This window comes from Pygoscelis adeliae, unplaced genomic scaffold (genome assembly GCF_000699105.1).
Source record: "Pygoscelis adeliae isolate BGI_AS28 unplaced genomic scaffold, ASM69910v1 Scaffold154, whole genome shotgun sequence".
NCBI lineage: Eukaryota > Metazoa > Chordata > Aves > Sphenisciformes > Spheniscidae > Pygoscelis > Pygoscelis adeliae.
In genome coordinates, this window is record NW_008825113.1 from 500605 (window position 1) to 517884 (window position 17280).

At 42.7% G+C, this 17280-nt stretch overlaps 1 protein-coding gene across 1 annotated transcript in view; it reads right to left on the minus strand.

Annotated features, from left to right (window-relative positions):
* URB1 (URB1 ribosome biogenesis 1 homolog (S. cerevisiae)) overlaps positions 1-17280 on the minus strand; it is a 62153-nt gene that overhangs the window by 20979 nt on the left and 23894 nt on the right. Inside the window, exons 15-26 of the mRNA XM_009328013.1 lie at positions 15465-15577; positions 14114-14233; positions 10504-10620; positions 9724-9862; positions 8469-8639; positions 7035-7231; positions 6239-6463; positions 5515-5694; positions 3637-4492; positions 2203-2404; positions 1821-1998; positions 598-656 (exon numbers count right to left, since the gene is read on the minus strand). Coding sequence (XP_009326288.1) covers positions 598-656; positions 1821-1998; positions 2203-2404; positions 3637-4492; positions 5515-5694; positions 6239-6463; positions 7035-7231; positions 8469-8639; positions 9724-9862; positions 10504-10620; positions 14114-14233; positions 15465-15577 — 2557 coding nt within the window. The remainder of the gene's footprint in view (positions 1-597; positions 657-1820; positions 1999-2202; positions 2405-3636; positions 4493-5514; positions 5695-6238; positions 6464-7034; positions 7232-8468; positions 8640-9723; positions 9863-10503; positions 10621-14113; positions 14234-15464; positions 15578-17280) is intronic.

Sequence of the window (17280 nt, forward strand, 5' to 3'; positions counted from 1 at the left end):
CTGAGCTGTTTTGATTTTTTTTTAAGCTATGCTGGTATCCTAATTATAAAAAGGAAAAGAGAATCAACACACAGTCACACTTGTAGTTGCACTCATCTCAAGAAAAGATTAGGATTTTGCCTACTAACCCTTCAGACAGGAGCCCTTCAGATTAACACTTCTACCTCCACAGAAGCCAAGATTATCCTAAACTATTTTTTATTTCTTTTATTTAAATGGTTTACATTTAGAGGTGAAAGATCTGATTCTGTTTTCATATGAATTGTATTTAAGAAATACCTTAAATAAAAAGAAAAGAAGTTATACGAGCATAAAGCTTCTTTATGCCGGTCGAAAAGAAGCTAGTCCACCTACCCAGTTAGCTATGTTAGTTATGCTAACTGGAGCACAAAATCCAAATCTGCCTGCAGTTGTGCAGGTTCAGGCTCCAATGAAGCCAGCGGATGTGACATAAAGCACATCCTGACAAACAAGAAGCATCGTCAAATCCGATTGAATTCAGGGGAGACAGGGTGTTTCCAGTATAATGCAGGACAAGGCCAAGTGAACAGAACTGTACCTCCTACAGCACCTATGGCGCATCTCAAAATTACTTACTTGAGTCCCATCTTCACAAGGCTGTACCAGTCATCTGGGTCCACTTCTTCAACAAAGCGCTGTGCACACAGTAAGTAAAAACACATGTTTACATTTAGCACATAGAGCAAGCCAAACACTCAGTTGGGACAATCAAAGGATAACAGGGAAGAAAGCTCTTGGATACAACAATCCTACCTCCTGATTCAAATGAAACGGCAAGTCTTGTTTTGTTGGTCCTGGGAGCAAGGGAGCATATGGGCTGTATGCAATTAAAAAGCAAGCTGTTCTGTAGGTCCCAAAAAACCCTGTCTTGAAACTCTTCACACTCCCCAAGCGTGAAAGGAATAAAGTCGGCAAGTCAAAGGAAGAGACTGCTACTCAGGTACTAGGTTTTTGTGTACCTACAATGTGCTTAAGCTAACCCAACCTCTGCATGTGGCAAACAGATATGATACCTGGGTGAGGTGGGTGTACATGTTCTTTACAAAAACTGATCTTCCCTGAAACGCTATAAACCACAACAACAATCAGTTTTAAGAAGACTGACAGCTGCACATGCCAGCAGTCCCAGTAATGGTAGGTGCTACCATTATCAGGCCTGTGAACACCATCAGGATGAACGCTATGAGGTGGCCCCTCAGGTCCTGCAAGACTCCCATCCTGCACAATCAGTCATGTCCTAAAATGGAGTCTCACCAGAAGCCATAAAGGGGTCAAAGGCATTCGCTGCCTGCAGAGACTTTCATTTGCATGTCTTACATGGATCTGCCTACCTTACTGAACTACAAAAAAACCCAGTAGTACAGAGGGAATGATCAAGCAGTGTTCTTTATGATCAAAGTCTGGACTTCTATCTATGATCAACTGGATTTCTGCCACAGACTTCAGAAGGCATGGCAGGTGGGTCTTGTCAGAAGGGTCTCTATCACTTTTTTTTTTTTTTTTTTTTTTTAAATAAAACATCCACTGGCAACCTTTGATTTTTAACTCCTGAACACCTCAAACTCTGATTTTCAAAGGGGACTGTTAGCAGAAAGCCATCATCAAGAACAACTCAAAAGTGCTCTTCTTATAAAGGATTAGCAGGGCCAAGTTAACACTGTAAAAGCTATTAAAAGCCCATAGAAGCCACAATCTATAAAACAGAAAATAAAGTCCGATCTATATTTACCCAAGCTACGAGAGCACAATAACACATACGTACATCATATTCTGGCAATGCATATAAAAAGAAGTCTCACCAATAACTCTTCTAGCCTCAGCAGCATGGACCTCTCCACTTCTTGCTTGCTTTCATCTTTACTGCTGTTGTACATGACAATTAACCCCTTCATGCAGGCTGATAACAGGCGTCTCCTCCAGGAATGCAGCTCTTCAGAGTTTTCAAGTACTCTAGATATGGCATCTGCCACTGTCCAACTGCAGAAAGATATTTATTTATTTTTTAATGTTATAACATCCTTTTTGTATATGCTGAAGAGGTCTTGCAGCCAAAGGTTAAAGTGACAGATTCTCTGAGGAGAGGATGCTATTATTGCTCACAATATTTGCATTCATGCCTATCTATCACAATGCTTTATGGGACAAACCTAGTCCTGAAACAGGGCAACTGGATTTGCCTACCTCTCATTATTTTCTGCTTTCTCAAGAGCAGCAGGAAGCTGGTCAATAAGGTTTCGCAGCCCTTTGCTTTCTGAAGATGGTAACAACTTCGCAAGAACTTGCAGTTTCACAGTGGTCTCGTGAGATGCTTCTGTGTCTTGAAATACACCACAGAGCTCCTTCCACAGAGCTTTCCTCAAGACAGGTATAACGGCTGAGACAACTGTTGGGAGAGAGCAGGGGACCGAGGTTTCACCATCTAAGTGTGTAAGCAGCAATAGACTTATAATTACAAAAATCCCAAATCGCTTTTCTAATTAAGGCCCAGATTACTTAGTTTCCAGGAAATTATACTACAGTAGCTGCTCATCTGCTACAGAGAAGTTCACTCTGTATTGCTCCATAGCATCATTGGGAAGTATTTAGCATATGTACCAGACAACCACTTGCTACACGGCTGAAACAATTAGACATGGGCAAACAATGCAGACCTTCAAAAGAGGGACAACTTCCTGATAAGAAGCCTTGTCCTTGCATCTCTGGAAGGATGAAACCTTACCAGTTCTCTGACCCTGGACTCAAAGGAAAGGGGGGTTGGACTAGATGACCTTTAGAGGTCCCTTCCAACCCAAACTATTCTATGATTCTATGATCAACAGATAGCTAACAGGTACCTTATAAATCAAGTCAGTCAGATAGCGGTTTCCCCTTCTCTTCCCATCCTCTACCTTCCTGTGTGCTGACGAGATCTTTTCACTACTTGAACTTCTAGATAGAGCTAGCCTTCTCCACCAACCGCTACAGTCAACCTGTTTCTGTTGCTATTCACATTTCTATGCAGTAAGAGAAATGAAATCAAAGTGATCCTGTTCCATTGAGTTGAATCCCAACTTGTAGTTTTGCTGGTAGAAAATTTAACAGTCTTGTCAATTTAAGGCTGCTGTTGGTTTGGAAAGTTTTGGACTGCCAGCTTAGGAAGGCATTACTGTAGGAAGCTATATTTGGAGATTTATTTTAGAAGAAAGTTTTGGACTCTTACACTTGTAAAAGTTAAAGCTTACGTTCTGCAAAACCATATGGCTGTGGCATTCCACTCACCAGACAGTGTTCTATCTATGCCCAAGAAAAAGTTTTTACCTCCTATACTAAACGAAGATAAGCATGAAGACAGATTTTCACATGCACTGTGAAAGTATTAAATAAGGGCTTCAAAAGAGAGAAAACTGTGCAACAGGAATTGTAAGAGGACTTTGCTTCAGTCTAACTGCCAAGCTTTATTACAGTCCTTTACCTTTTATGCTGCAGAGGTGTTTATCAGAGAATCATTAGAAATTAGACAAGTAACTTTTATCACCTCTACTTATTGTGCAGAGGATCCATGATTTTGAGGCCAGCAGAGCCTATACTGAGAATCTGGCCTCCCAAATCACGCCCAGGGATCAGTTGTGGCTTTACCTGCGGAAGGTCGAGTGAAATCATACTGGTCTCTGCATTGCAAATACACATTAATGAGTGGAAGAAAGCTCTCCATGTTTTTCCTGAGGTACTTCCCAGTGGCACTGCTCAGACACCACAGCTCAAACTGCAGCAGATGAGTCCTACAGTGTTTCATCAGGATGCCCACAATGGCAAGGGAGGTTTCTGACCTCTGGTTAAGGCAGTGAACATGCACCTCTGCACTGACTGCGTGTGCAAGGACTGGCTCGCTTTGGAGAGCCTGAAGGAAAACTTTCTCTAAATCTTTGCTGGCTGATACGGACATCAATATCCCCAAAGCTTTAATGTGTTCTGTGGACAGCAGTAGTTCTCCTTGTTGGGGCTGCCTTTGGTAGCTCTCTGTGAGGAGCTGCACCAAAATCTGTCCATAGAAGCTTAATTGTTTCCCTTTTTTAGGGGATTTTTCAGATTTCTGAGTGGTCAAGCTCATCTCAGGAAGTCGCAGCATGGTTAAAGTGATCTCCTTCAGCTGAGCTGTAGCCATATATATATGCAACTCCTCCAGAGCCTCCAGCTGGAGAGACTTCTTGGGAGAGACCTGGCTTCTGTCTTTCCCCGCAGTCTGTAGCTCTTTCAAGACACTTTTTGTGATAGCTTCAAAATACTTTGATAACACATGTTTGTGATCCATGCTCTGCAACATCGGGGCACCCGTTTTCAAAAGCTGGAGCACACCGGAATTGAGGTGAGCCGACAGGAGCTTCACAGTGACAGGGTTTAAACTGTGCTGAGGAAGAGAACGTTGTTCTAAAGCCAGAAACCAACTCTCCAGCGTAGGATGTCTGAAAATCAACATGAGTGTATCTTCTAGTGTCTGTAACAAATGGTTGTAACAATATCACTGAATGGATAATTATAGTTGGGGGGGGGAAGAATCATTCATCTGTCTATTTTCCAGAGTACGTTTATTACAATTACTGAACATGAAATTGTCTATTAACTGGTCAGAGGATAAAAATATTAATGAATTATAAGCATATAAATACCATTCTTCCAACATTTATGATGTGGGAAGGACACCTTCACTCAACATTCTCCATATGTCTAAGCACATTTCCAGGGGAAAACTGTATATTCTGGGGTTTGCCAATACAATTCCATTCTAATCTCCACAAATCCACAGAACAGATGAAAGGGGGGCAAAAATTCACTCCTCCAAGTACATAATTTTCATAACCAGGCTTTACACAAGGCTTAGGGAATAGAATTTCTTCTGCAAAGGTGAGTGATCTCTGTCAGGACCTTTCCTGACCGTATTCCAGCTCAGGGGTGAGACTGGATGATGCAGCTTGGTCAAATCTCCAGACAGTAGTTTCTTAACTGCTGGACCACATGCTCAAAGTTCGTAAGTCCTCCTCTTAGACCTTAACAGCATCTCTCTGTATCAACCTGTTTCCATTCAATACAACTCTGTGAAATACACAGTGTCTGATATCCTGTCCACTCCCTGCCCTTCCGAGGACCTGGCAAAAGCTATAGTAATGCTTCTACAAAGCAGTAAAATCCTATTCAAGCCCTTATACAGCAAGCGTATGACAGACACATTTTAATCCTAACTGAAATCCCAGAAATCCTCACCACTATTATCAAGTCACAGCACTCACAAAGCCTGATCCCTGCTAGATCCCCTTTTCTCTGTCACGTTTAGCCAGTTCCATGTTTTGGTGATCGGTGAAAACACATCAACATAATTTGCGCACAAAAATCATTCAAGTTTAAGATCATTTGCTTTAATTAATGGTTCAGCAAAACTTATGACTATTTTCCTAGAGAATAAATCAAATCAAAGTTTACTAACAGGTGAGCTTCTGGCTTGTGTATCAAAGGATTTAGTACCTTGTCATTTGAAGACTCCTCTATAATCAGAGATTCCTCGTCCATAAAGAGATCTGATTCAGTCTGATGCTCTTCTCGTTTCTGCTGATTACCCAACTCTATCTGATTTCCCCGGCACAACAAGCTGCTCAGCAGGTCCACATAGAGGTCAACAAGGTGAGGACCAGAAGTTTTACTAAGCTGTGAAAACACAGACACCTTGGAAGTTGAGAAAAGAGAATGATGGGAGCAGAAGGATAATTATCTGATAGGAACAGAAATTAACTAAGAACTTCCTAGATTACAGCCTTTTCTGGGGAAAGGAATCACTCCCCTCTGTAGAAACCTGATTCTAAGAAAAGTCTTAGGATGCCAAATAAATATTTATAGATTTTCATCTATACTGCAACTTTTGGTGTAACACAGGCCAATGAATTTCACTCTCTGGAGAGGCTTCTTATGGAGACCCAGAAGCTGGATTAAAATCTAGAGTTTATTTGTACTACGCACAGATCGGTAAGGGAACCCATGCAAAGTAAATCCAAGACTCCTCAACAATTAGAAAGATAGACTTTTTTTTCCAAATTAGGTGCAGGTTTGTCTGGTGCTCTATAGCCTCAGTGAGAGCCAAGTACGTGAAAAAGCTGCAGAACTGGATCCTTAAGTTTTAGCAGCCAATCATTTGTACTTGCTGCATTAAAATAAAACAAACAAACCTGCAATACCATCACAATACTGTTCTTACATTGCCAAAGTTCTCCACTGTGGATTTCAGGTATAGCAACACATGCTTTACTCCTAACAAAAGCTGTTCAGGTGGGAGCTGGGCAGCCAAGTCTCTCAATTTTGTCTGGATATCGTCTTCCAGTAAGGTACTGCTTCCTCCCTCATAGGCTTTCTTTAGCGAAGTGGTAAATACAGAATCCAGGACCACAGCAGGTTCTTTGCACACCTCTTTGCGTTTTTTAAACTGTTTAAAATGGAAAAAAAACATAGAAGAAAAATAAAGATGAGTATGAATCGAAGTTTCTTTAGCTACCTCTGTTTTGAAATGAGTTCTGCGCTAAAAGCGGGACTAAAGCTCCAGGAGCATACGTGTACAGTCCTGCTATCACAGAGCTAGTCAAAGCTGTCCCATGGCAAATCTGCACATGGTCACTGCTAGGCTAATAGAAAAACACAGCAAACCCTAGCACAGCTGGTCCACGCATTCCCAACCCATACCTGGGTGAACTCCAGCCACTGTAAACTGGTTCCTTGGGCCACATTACACATTATGCTACACTGTGCCTGATGAGGAGCTGCAGTCTGGGTGATTGCGTACAACCCTTGAGCCCCAGCTTCACTTCCCAACCACAGCACAGACTACTTGTGCCATTAGAGAAAAGCCCTTGAGCAAATTTGTGTCCCAATGTGATCAAGAAGCAATACAGAATTAGCTTAATGTAAATGCACTTCTGATGGAAACGTAACCTTTATACACTTTGAGGTTTTACAGTAATACTGGCTCAAGCATTCAAGTGACTTCAGGTATTCCATACCACAGGCTCCTGAGCTTGCTGGGGTATCCAGAGTTTATAGTACTGGTTAAATTGGTAGAGCTGAGGATACTTAGAAACTTTCAGGGACTGCAGATCTTTATCATAGAGCTGGAACATCAAGCAGAGGGCAAGGGGTTCTCTCTGAGAGTGCAGGAGCTCAGTGAAAACAGCAACAAGATACTCCACGATGTGTGCTCCTAGAAAAGCAAAATAAAAAAAGAAACTTCTGTTGACAGGAAGTAATCTGCATGAGCACAGACACTAGGGCAACCCTCTTTCCTTAAGACCTGGGCAAAAGGCCATATAGCATCATTTAGAAAAGCACTGAACAGGATTAAAAGGTGTTTGTGTTAAACTAGACAAGTGTTCCTGACCCACTGAGGTATCTGGAAAAATCCTCCATACAGTAGTCCTTGTTGAAGTAAATAATCACCCCACTTTAAGGTACATGCTCAGGTTGGCCTGCTTCCTTCCAGACAAGCATAAAACTAACTCTGCCTTTACTGTGTTGTGCTAAATTTGTCTGTATTTTGATGGATAAGGACCCCAGCCAAGCATCACCAAAGAGGAGAACTGATTTGTACTGGGGGGAACACACCCAGGTTAACATGCACTGGTTGAATATGGAGGATTTTCTTTCAGAACTGGGACTTTCAGTCCCACCCCAGGTGCTACTCAACAGCCAAATATACATAGGACCTAATGAGGTGCTGTGGGGTTGGCAAATCCTGCTCTGAGGCCAACTGCTGCCCCTGTGACTCCTCACTCCACCAAATCCTTTCCTCAAGGAGGTCGTAAAACTTTGCAACATTCACCCCTGAAGAAGTTTTCTTTGGGAAACACATCCATTTTCTATTCAACAATCCAGTCCTCTCTCCCCTATTGACTGGTCTCAGTGGAAGAGCTGTCTACAGCCATTGAAACCACCTTCTTCTCATGATCTGCATTCTCTGTGCTTAAAACACTCTGTTATTGAAGCGCAACTGCTTCCAGGCCAAGACTGTCCATGCAGGGACAGTGTCTCTGCACTGCTCCTCCGTCACCTCTATACTGTACTCAGAGCCTGGGGTCATTCTCCTCCTCCACTTCCCTGCATCTCATAGGGGGAAAGTGGGCTCTCTTTTTCTAACCTGAGCAAGTTTGTTTTCCCACAGTAGGAGCTCCCTAAAGTCAATGGCAGTTTACAGAATGCCTACATTTCCATCTATTTTCCCTACTCAAGAAACCAAGAGCGAGCTTCTTTAGGGACAGGAAAAAAGGACAGAAGCACCTCATAAGCTTTAACGCCTCTCGTAAGCGGGGAACACCATGGATCTGCACCTCCTTCTGCTTGCAATGAAGATAATAAAATGTCTCGAAGAGCTCATTGGGTAAGAATGATCCCACTTCCACTCCATGGGCATAGACGATATATAGAAACAAAAGTGTCTGTACCTGTTCCATTTTCAGTCTGAAGCAACAGTATATTCCTGGCTTCTAATGCAGCAGGGACAACAGCACTGAATGGAAATGTTTGGATAATCATGTCTTCATTTAAAGTGAACCCAATTTCTTCATCTAAGCCATCGCTGCCCTCAATTAGGACATCCACCATATCCAGGACATCTATTAAGCGAAGAAAAAAAAGCGTAAGCAGAGGATTCAGACTAACTAGAAAACAACGGAGGTAGAATCCAACCCTCCAGGAATACAAGGCAGCTTCTCAATTCCCAAAGCAGAAAAAAGGATGAAAGACACATCTGTCTAGCAATGCAACAGTAAATGCAACTGTAAAAATCACTGTCTCCTACTGTGTGCTTAACTTTACTTTTTGCCTTTCAACACTGCTGTCCAGCTGACAGAAGTAAGGGAAGGGAAGAGGCGCATCACTTACTGTATCATCACGGCATTAGGTAAGGACTATCAGAGCATAACAGTGACAGGAAATGTGTATGGGAAAGTATGAAGGAAGCAGCCACTTCCCCATTCAAAGAACATCCTGAGCAGTCCTTGGAAGAGCTTCTCAGCTCTATATGGCCAGAGAACCAAATCTTGGTCACGAAAGAGTCAAAGACAGCTTTAACATACGAAGAAGATACCGTGTATTCCATGGCTGGCATTACATCTCTAATGCAGTCAACTCAAGGCAACTGATCCATCTGGTACTGAGTGTTAAACTACCTCAATCATCCTACATTTATGTACTGCAAAATCCTATGCATGGACTGTTATAGCAGAACAGCTAGCACACGGTTAAGTTGTCCAAGTGTCCACATCTGCAGAATTTTTCTTTGTCTGCAGTAGGGCTGTGACTGGTCCCAGAAAGCAGGAGCAGCAGAATTCCAGCCGTGTGCCTGAGAGTAAGAAAGTTCCCTGGGCACCCCAGCCCTTTCCTCCTGGATGAACAGATATGAGCAGCCCCAGGGAGAGGAACTGTAATAGTTTTCATTTTAGTTAGAAAATGCTGCTGCAGGAGCCTGAAGAGAGGTTTAAAACACTATTAAAACTGCGTAACTGCATCAGAAATTACTTTTGGGGGTGAAGTGGTAACTTTGCAATTCAGACTTCTGATGCTAAATACAACGGGAAGGCTGAATCCTGTAGGTTCTTACTTAAGCAGGATTTCTACAGTTATCAGTTTGCAGATTAGGGCTAGAAAATTTAGCACAAAGTCTTGGAATTCTCTGCTGTTGAGGGAATCACCACATACCGTCAATGTGAGAGATGGGGATGCTGACGTTATCAGAGTCTTGTTTAAACATATTAACTTGGAGCATACTGGCTTCCTGAACAAGGTCTGCTGCTTTATCTGTATATGCATAGGGGTTTGTCACCAGTTTCAACAGGATCTGTTAACAAAGGTTGAGAGAGAAATGTAAGTACACAGGCTATTAAGTCTACAGGAACCGTATGTTGTTAAGAAAGCTGGGAAAGTTTTAGGAGGACAACTTCCATATACTTCTGCAGGAATCTGCCTATGGTTACTGCTGTACATAGAACACTGGGTCTGATGGAAAAAGAAATGTCCACCGCGATTGCGCACCTGAAGTGCTACAACAGACTGAGTCCCTGGGGAAACTGCAAAGAAAAGGAAGCACTGGGCATTTAACATCCTGAAAAGTAAACAGGAAATGTCAACTTTTCTTGTAAAAGATCACAATTTACTCAGGTCTGATAATTTTGGCAGGTATTGCCACATAAAGAAAAGAGGATATAAGAGCTATCCCCCCACACAACATTCTACCCTTATATCAATAATGCTGTAATAACAACTTATCCTTCTGGATTTAATTTTCCTCCAAATCATTTCACTGTCCTCCCACCCAAGACAAGAAAGATGTCACCTCTGTATAAAGAATTACAAACATTGCTTTTCTCAGAATTCATTCACTGATCTTTGACAGGTTTCTCAACAATAGCAACAAAGTAATTAGTTTCCATTAATGCTATTCTTGGCATTGTTTATCCAGCTAATTTGAACAGTTGTTACCCTTTCCAAAAATTGAATCACTGCTTCCTTTTTGTCTTCTTTTGTATTATCCAAGTGTTCCAGCCAAACTGAAAGTTCCTTCCACGTGTACTCAAACACTCCACTGTCACATAAAACCTGTGCAGAAAACCAAAGGGGGGGGGGGGGGGGGGGGGGGGGGGGGGGGGGGGGGGGGGGGGGGGGGGGGGGGGGGGGGGGGGGGGGGGGGGGGGGGGGGGGGGGGGGGGGGGGGGGGGGGGGGGGGGGGGGGGGGGGGGGGGGGGGGGGGGTTTAAAAAAAAAACCCAACCAAACCTAAAATACAAAACCCCCCAAAAGCACAGATCTTTTTGTATAGCAACTTCATGTTTTCTTCTCCTTGGAAAGAAAAAAGGAAGAGCAGGATGATGAAAAGAAATATATGTCATTCTCACCCCCTCAGTTCAAGAGGCCTTATTCCCACTCACCACGGCCACTCTAACTGCGTAACAGAGGGTAAAACTGAATGCATTTTTTAAAACAAAATCTCCCAAGACTGTATCATCTGACCTCAGCGTAACTGGGGCCAAGGCCTAGTGTCTTCATCACAGCTGTTTTACTTACTGCTCTCTCAGCAAGAGCAGTGACAGGTGAGGCATGACTACGTTACAGGTGACAAATAAAACCCGCTGAGCTTTGCCAGACACACACAGGCGCTGTAGGAAAAGGGCAAGAAGCAGTCCTGGGGCAGAGAAAGGAGGGCTTTAAGAATGACCAAAGTAAGAGGCAAAATATGGCTTGCTCTCTCACAACTGGGAAAAATCAGCTGAGAGCAACTTCTTTCTGCTCCTGTCTTCTCAGAGCCTCTCCTCCTCTCACCTGCTGTCTGCAGCACAAACCCAATACAACTCCACTTGGTTCCTGCCCTCACACTGACCACGCGTATGGGATGGACCCCATATGCGCCCCATTCAAGTATGCTGCAAACACCTATCGACCAGACTGGGCAACGAGCACATGGGGATCTCGCTATGAACATTCATTCCCATGCATTTGGAATACGAGACTTCTACAAGCTCTCAGGGCTCAGGAACCTGCTTCAACACATGCCGGGGCAGTATGCACCGGATTGAGAGGCCATTGTGCCACCCACAGTGCTGCTCACTGCAGCAGCCTCTCTGCTGCTTCATTGCTAAAGGCCTATGGTGCAGGCACACAGAGGAAGAGAGACGGCTGCAGCACAGAGCCACAGCCAGGGCCAATCCATCTCGCTGGCCCCAGCCTGCAAAAGAGCCTTACGTTGGACGGCTTCAACAGAGCTAGTGTCCCCCCTGTCCCATCACGCGGCCTGAAATACCAGATGTGTCCCCTGCAACGGGGGCTACTACAACGCTCACACACTGGCAAGGAAGGTCCCCCTAAGGCACAGTCAAAGGTAACAGCCAGGATAAAGGCTAGCAGGACTTTTGGTCTAACCATGTCAAGTCCTACTGTTGTCAGCAGTCAGTCAGCACAAACCCTACTGAGGTGAAAGTTGCCTGGACACAGAGGATTTGTTCCCTCCACCTTAGTAAATCTTATTCTTATAATTTCAGGGGAGCAGGCTATACTGCTTTAAGGGGGTTGTTAAGTCTTTATACCATTACAGCAAAAAAAAAAAAAAAAAAAAAAAAAAAGTGCCATACCTTTAAAAACAGCCTACAGAAGGGCTTTTGAAAACTACTGGTGTAATATAAAGGAAAATCATTGCTAAACTAAATCTAAATCAGGCTACTTGTGCTTAAAAGAGTTGGGAAGATGGGTAAACAGTCAAATAAACGAACAGTGGGTCGTGATCACAGCAAGGTCCAGAGAGAAGCGTAGGCATACTCACAGTTGCTGTGCGTGATGAGGTAGAAACAATTTTACCACAGTCAAGTAACAGGTATTAAAATATTTAGAAATTTTTCCCCACTTTCATGCTATCTAAATTCAGGCCCTTATCTGAGGCACCTGAATTAGGAACTTGTAAAAGAAAGAAAGGAGGGAGAAGAGGAGGAGGAGGAATGGCTGTCTGAAGGACAATCCAGATGACAGGCAATCTGAACTGCACAGTGGTAGAACCACCTGCCCCTCACTCTCAACAACAGAAGAAACCTTGACCAGCGTCCTAATTCTGGCATCTATGTTAAATGACTGTAATTATGCGGGATGAATCCATGCCTTTGTTTCTCCCCACACACAAAATACAAAGGAAGCTATCACAGCTCATTTGCTCTACATTTACTCTGTGTACACCACCATCAGCTCTAAAAATAACACTGCTGCTTACATGAATCTGACAGGATAATTCATTTAAAGAAAGAAAAAAAGAAGAAAAAAGGGTTCATTTTTAAATAATTAACTATTTTTGGAATAGAAATACACTTGTAGCTCTCACAAAAACAGGCAGGAACAGAATGTGAAATCCAAAAACATGCCTTCCGATTATATGGCACTGTGTTGAAAAATAAGCAAAACACACTCATTAACATCTATTCTTAGCAGCCTTTCTGCTGACATAACTGCCCTAACTTCACTGCTCCTGTATTCTCTTCACAGAAAACGAAATGGACTGAATCTAAAAGAGGAAACAAGAGTGAGTCAGCCAGCCCACGTCTCCACTCAGCAAAAGAATCCAAATACACTAGAAAAACTGTACTGGGTAGCTTTTGATTGAGATACTCATTACTGCGAGACAAAGTTAACCTGCCTTTAATCCCTTCCAGGGATCAAGGGCAACTAAAACCTAATTCAATCACTGTAACTTTGGTGTAGTGGTTTGGACATTACAATTGCACCCTGTGATTGAAGCTAAATGCAGAAATTAAATGCACAAAGCTGTCTACAAACTGGTATGCCACTATTACTATGGGACACTGCACGAGGAGCCCTGTTCAGGGCTTCGAACAGCTTTTTGGATTTTCTCTTGGGGGGTACATGGTTTGGTTGGGTTTGTTTTTAATATAGGTCTCTACCCCTACTTAGATAGCTAAAAGATGCCCAGTTTTAAAAAGATACTAGAACTGACAGCCGCTGGTGCCCTCATGAGATTTGTAGTTGATCAGCACTTCCGAAAAGTCAGATGACTTATTTAAATGCACAGAAGGGAATCTTAATTCATTTTTAAGACAAAAGTACTCCTTGCAACAGAGCTTGTATCAGACTGTAACAAACAAGACTATTTTGCAAGGCCAGAGCAAACTAGCTAAGGCTTTAGGAAGGCTAGAGTGATGAAGTACAGATCAAATAAACAACGATAAAAAAGAAAGATCAAAAATAATCTCTTCTTGATCAATGTCAACACCTTTACAGGTACAAACTACAGCAGTTTATTACAGTATCGGAATTAATTCAGCCTAGGGGGGGTAGGCAAACATTAAAGACATTTTCCTTACTATTTCATCAACTGTTGCAGCAAATTCAGTTGACAGCATTTACTTTCATAGAATATTTAGCTAATAGGTAGTTATCTTACAGCAATTTCCAAGAACAGTCATGGAAAATGGGAAAGGTGACTGTTGGCCACACAACTATGCAGTAAAAGTATCTGCTTTAAGAAAAATTTTAGAACACAGAGATTTTAGACCAACGGGATATAGTGAATATCCTGATATTTCAGGTCAAACGCTTACCTTGATGATCAGTTTTTTGGTTGAAATTTTCAGATGAGAATGGTTACTTGTAACAAACATTTTCATCAGTAAATAGAATACTGATTTTTCACCAGATACCTTCTCTGTCTCAGAAACATCCTAAAAGAAAAATATATTAAAATTCCCCTGGTACAGCAACACTGTACAGGATTATGTTGCACTGAGGCAGATATGTAATAAAAGTATATTATTTTATAGACCTGCCCAAAATTACAAAGGCCAGAAATGAATGGGATCGTTTATACTACTTTGCATTCAGTGAGCCAGGAAGATGAGTACAATGTTTTTTTGGAAAGTGGAAGAAGAGAGGAGTGACAGAAACACCAACTAATACAAGGGTCCAAGATAAAGCCACCTTCCTCCCCAGTCATCCATCTTACTTCTATTTCTGTTATCCCCAGGAATTCAGATTTCCTAGAAGTACTGTTTGGAGAAGAAATATAATCATTTAAGAGACTGATCCCCAAAGAACAGGAAAACAATGCAAGTCACAGAGATGCTGAATGCTATCTAAACATCAAATGACAATCCTTCAGCCACCTCCCCTGCTTTTCTCACTGACTCGCACTTGATGTCTAACAACCGGAACCCTCTGTAACATTGCCAGATTTGGCTTTTATTTTTTCTGATAAAATCTGTCTATACTAGAAGGGCAAAGCCACAAGTAAATACTTTAGTTTCTTTGCCCGCTTCCAGGTTTTCCTTTGCTTGCTCTTAACTCTCCTCAATTTTCCTTTATGGCCAACTGGAAAGGACGGAAAATCTCCTACAAGGCAGGGTCACAGTCACAACACCCGTGGGTCTCTCTGCTTTCCCCCAAAGCTAGGCCCACTCTTTTCTCCAGACATGAAGAGCAGGCTCTCTACAGCTCTCTCACTTTACAGGCCTGCAGTAAATAAGAGAGCAGGGGCCCTGAAGGTTTCCAGTAATTATGAAAAGGAGGGACAGCCTTAACAAATGCCAAAATCTTCCTGGGAATGGGTGGGATGGCTCCCATCAGCAGCTCATTTCCTTGGTCTGAAATCTCAGGCTTTCCAGAGAAGTGGAAACCAGCAAACTCTCACTCTTGCCCCACTCCAAGGACAAGAAGAGGTGAAGGAACCTTGTCCAGCCCTCTTCAGAGAGGCAAAAATTTCTGTCCTTGTAGAAAAACTTTTCAGCTCAGAAGGGATTCTTCACTAATGCTAAGACTATAATTCCTACTGGTTTTACAAAAGGGTCGCCTCCTAAAACAACTGGACTGGGACTAGTTTAAAACTAGGCAGTACCGGATGTAAAGATTTGAGGACAACCGGCCAAAGAAACGTAAATCTGCCTTGAAGTCTCTTACCTGTACTCTGAACCAGGCAAATTTATTTGCAGGAAGTTCCAAAGCCACTTTCAGTATATGGTGCTGCAGAACAGGAGGGACCTCTTCTCGGAGGCCCTTTTCAGTGACGATACCTGAGGTTTGAAAGCAATACAATCATCTTTATTTTGGTATATCATCCTGAGATTTCAGGAACACTAATCATTTAGGGTTTCAAACCACCATTGTGGGATAAGCTGGCAATCCACAAATTTTCATACCATGAGATCCCCAGACACTATGATTATGTTTGGCCAATCCAAGGCTGGAATCCAGCCCTCAGCAGGGAGAGTCTAACACCTGCCCCTGGCACAAGCCGTCGCTGGTGCATGGGAATACGAAATCTCTTCTATCAGTCTCAGTGACCCTGAAAAGCTGTGTCCTACAGGAAGTAAAGAGGATGGATAAACTGGAGACCAAAATAGAGAATTTAAGTCAATAACAAATCTTAACACTTATACTATTATGATATTGGCTACAGGCAATGGAACTTTACACTTGTGTCTCTCCCTACATCACTTTTATCATCTGCTCACAACAACTGCTTTGGCATAACCTCAGAATTATTCACCTTACAGGTCACACAGCTGTGCAGAGACACTTGCAGTGTGCTCCAAAAATTGACCTGGCCATACTTCAACTGCAGTGAAGTTACATACAGAGATCTGCTGTATAAAGCTTTGGTGTCAGTGTGCTTTTCATAGCCTGTGTAGTATCTTTGTGGTCCGCATTAGAGAGAGAACAATACATTTTAAAAATGCAGCATCACTACAAGGTTTAGCCAAGAGTAACACCAAACAATAAACCTGTACCGGCTGTGTAAAGCACATATTGCTACAAGGTAGAAAAGCATGCTGCCTTTGGAGTGTATGTTTCAATCAGGGTGAGGGAAAGGAATGCAGAACTCTCAAGTTGGCATCTGAGGGAAGGAAGTTTCATGATTAATTTACACGATCATTTTCTACCATATCATCTTTCATCAAAAGTAATATCCAGGCTCACTTCACTACATTTGTTTGAGAATGACACTTTATTTTCCATCCTGTTCAACTTTTTATTTCATATTGTAACAAAACATACCATCAAAGAGACTTCTGCCTCACAAAAAGGTGTCCTGCCTTTTGTCCATTTTGAAAAAAGCAGACCAACGCAAGAAATAATGGGATAAACGGGGTATCTGATTTGGTGAGTCACCAAGTATACAAACCAATTAAATACGCTTTCACGGAGGGATGAAAAACCTCACACATGAAGCAGTTGATTCAGAGGGATTTTTTGTTTAAAGCCCTTTTTTTTAGGTTAGCAAATGTGACGCCCATCTAGAAGAAGGGCCGGAAGGAGGATCTGGGGAACTACAGGCCTGTCAGTCTGACCTCACTACCAGGGAAGGTTATGGAGCAGATCATCCTGAGTGCCATCACATGGCACATACAGGACAACCAGGCACTCAGGCCCAGCCAGCACGGGTTTATGAAAGGCAGGTCCTGCTTGACCAATCTGATCTCCTTCTATGACAAGGTGACCCACTTAGTGGATGAGGGAGAGGCTGTGGATGTTGTCTACCTAGACTTTAGTAAAGCCTTTGACACCATTTCCCACAGCATTCTCCTGGAGAAACTGGCTGCTCATGGCTTGGACAGGTGTACTCTTCGCTGGGTAAAAAACTGGCTGGATGCCCAGGCCCAAAGAGTTGTGGTGAATGGAATTAAATCCAGTTGGCGGCCGGTCACGAGTGGTGTTCCCCAGGGCTCAGTTTTGGGGCTGGTCTTCTTCAGTATCTTTATCAATGATCTGGATG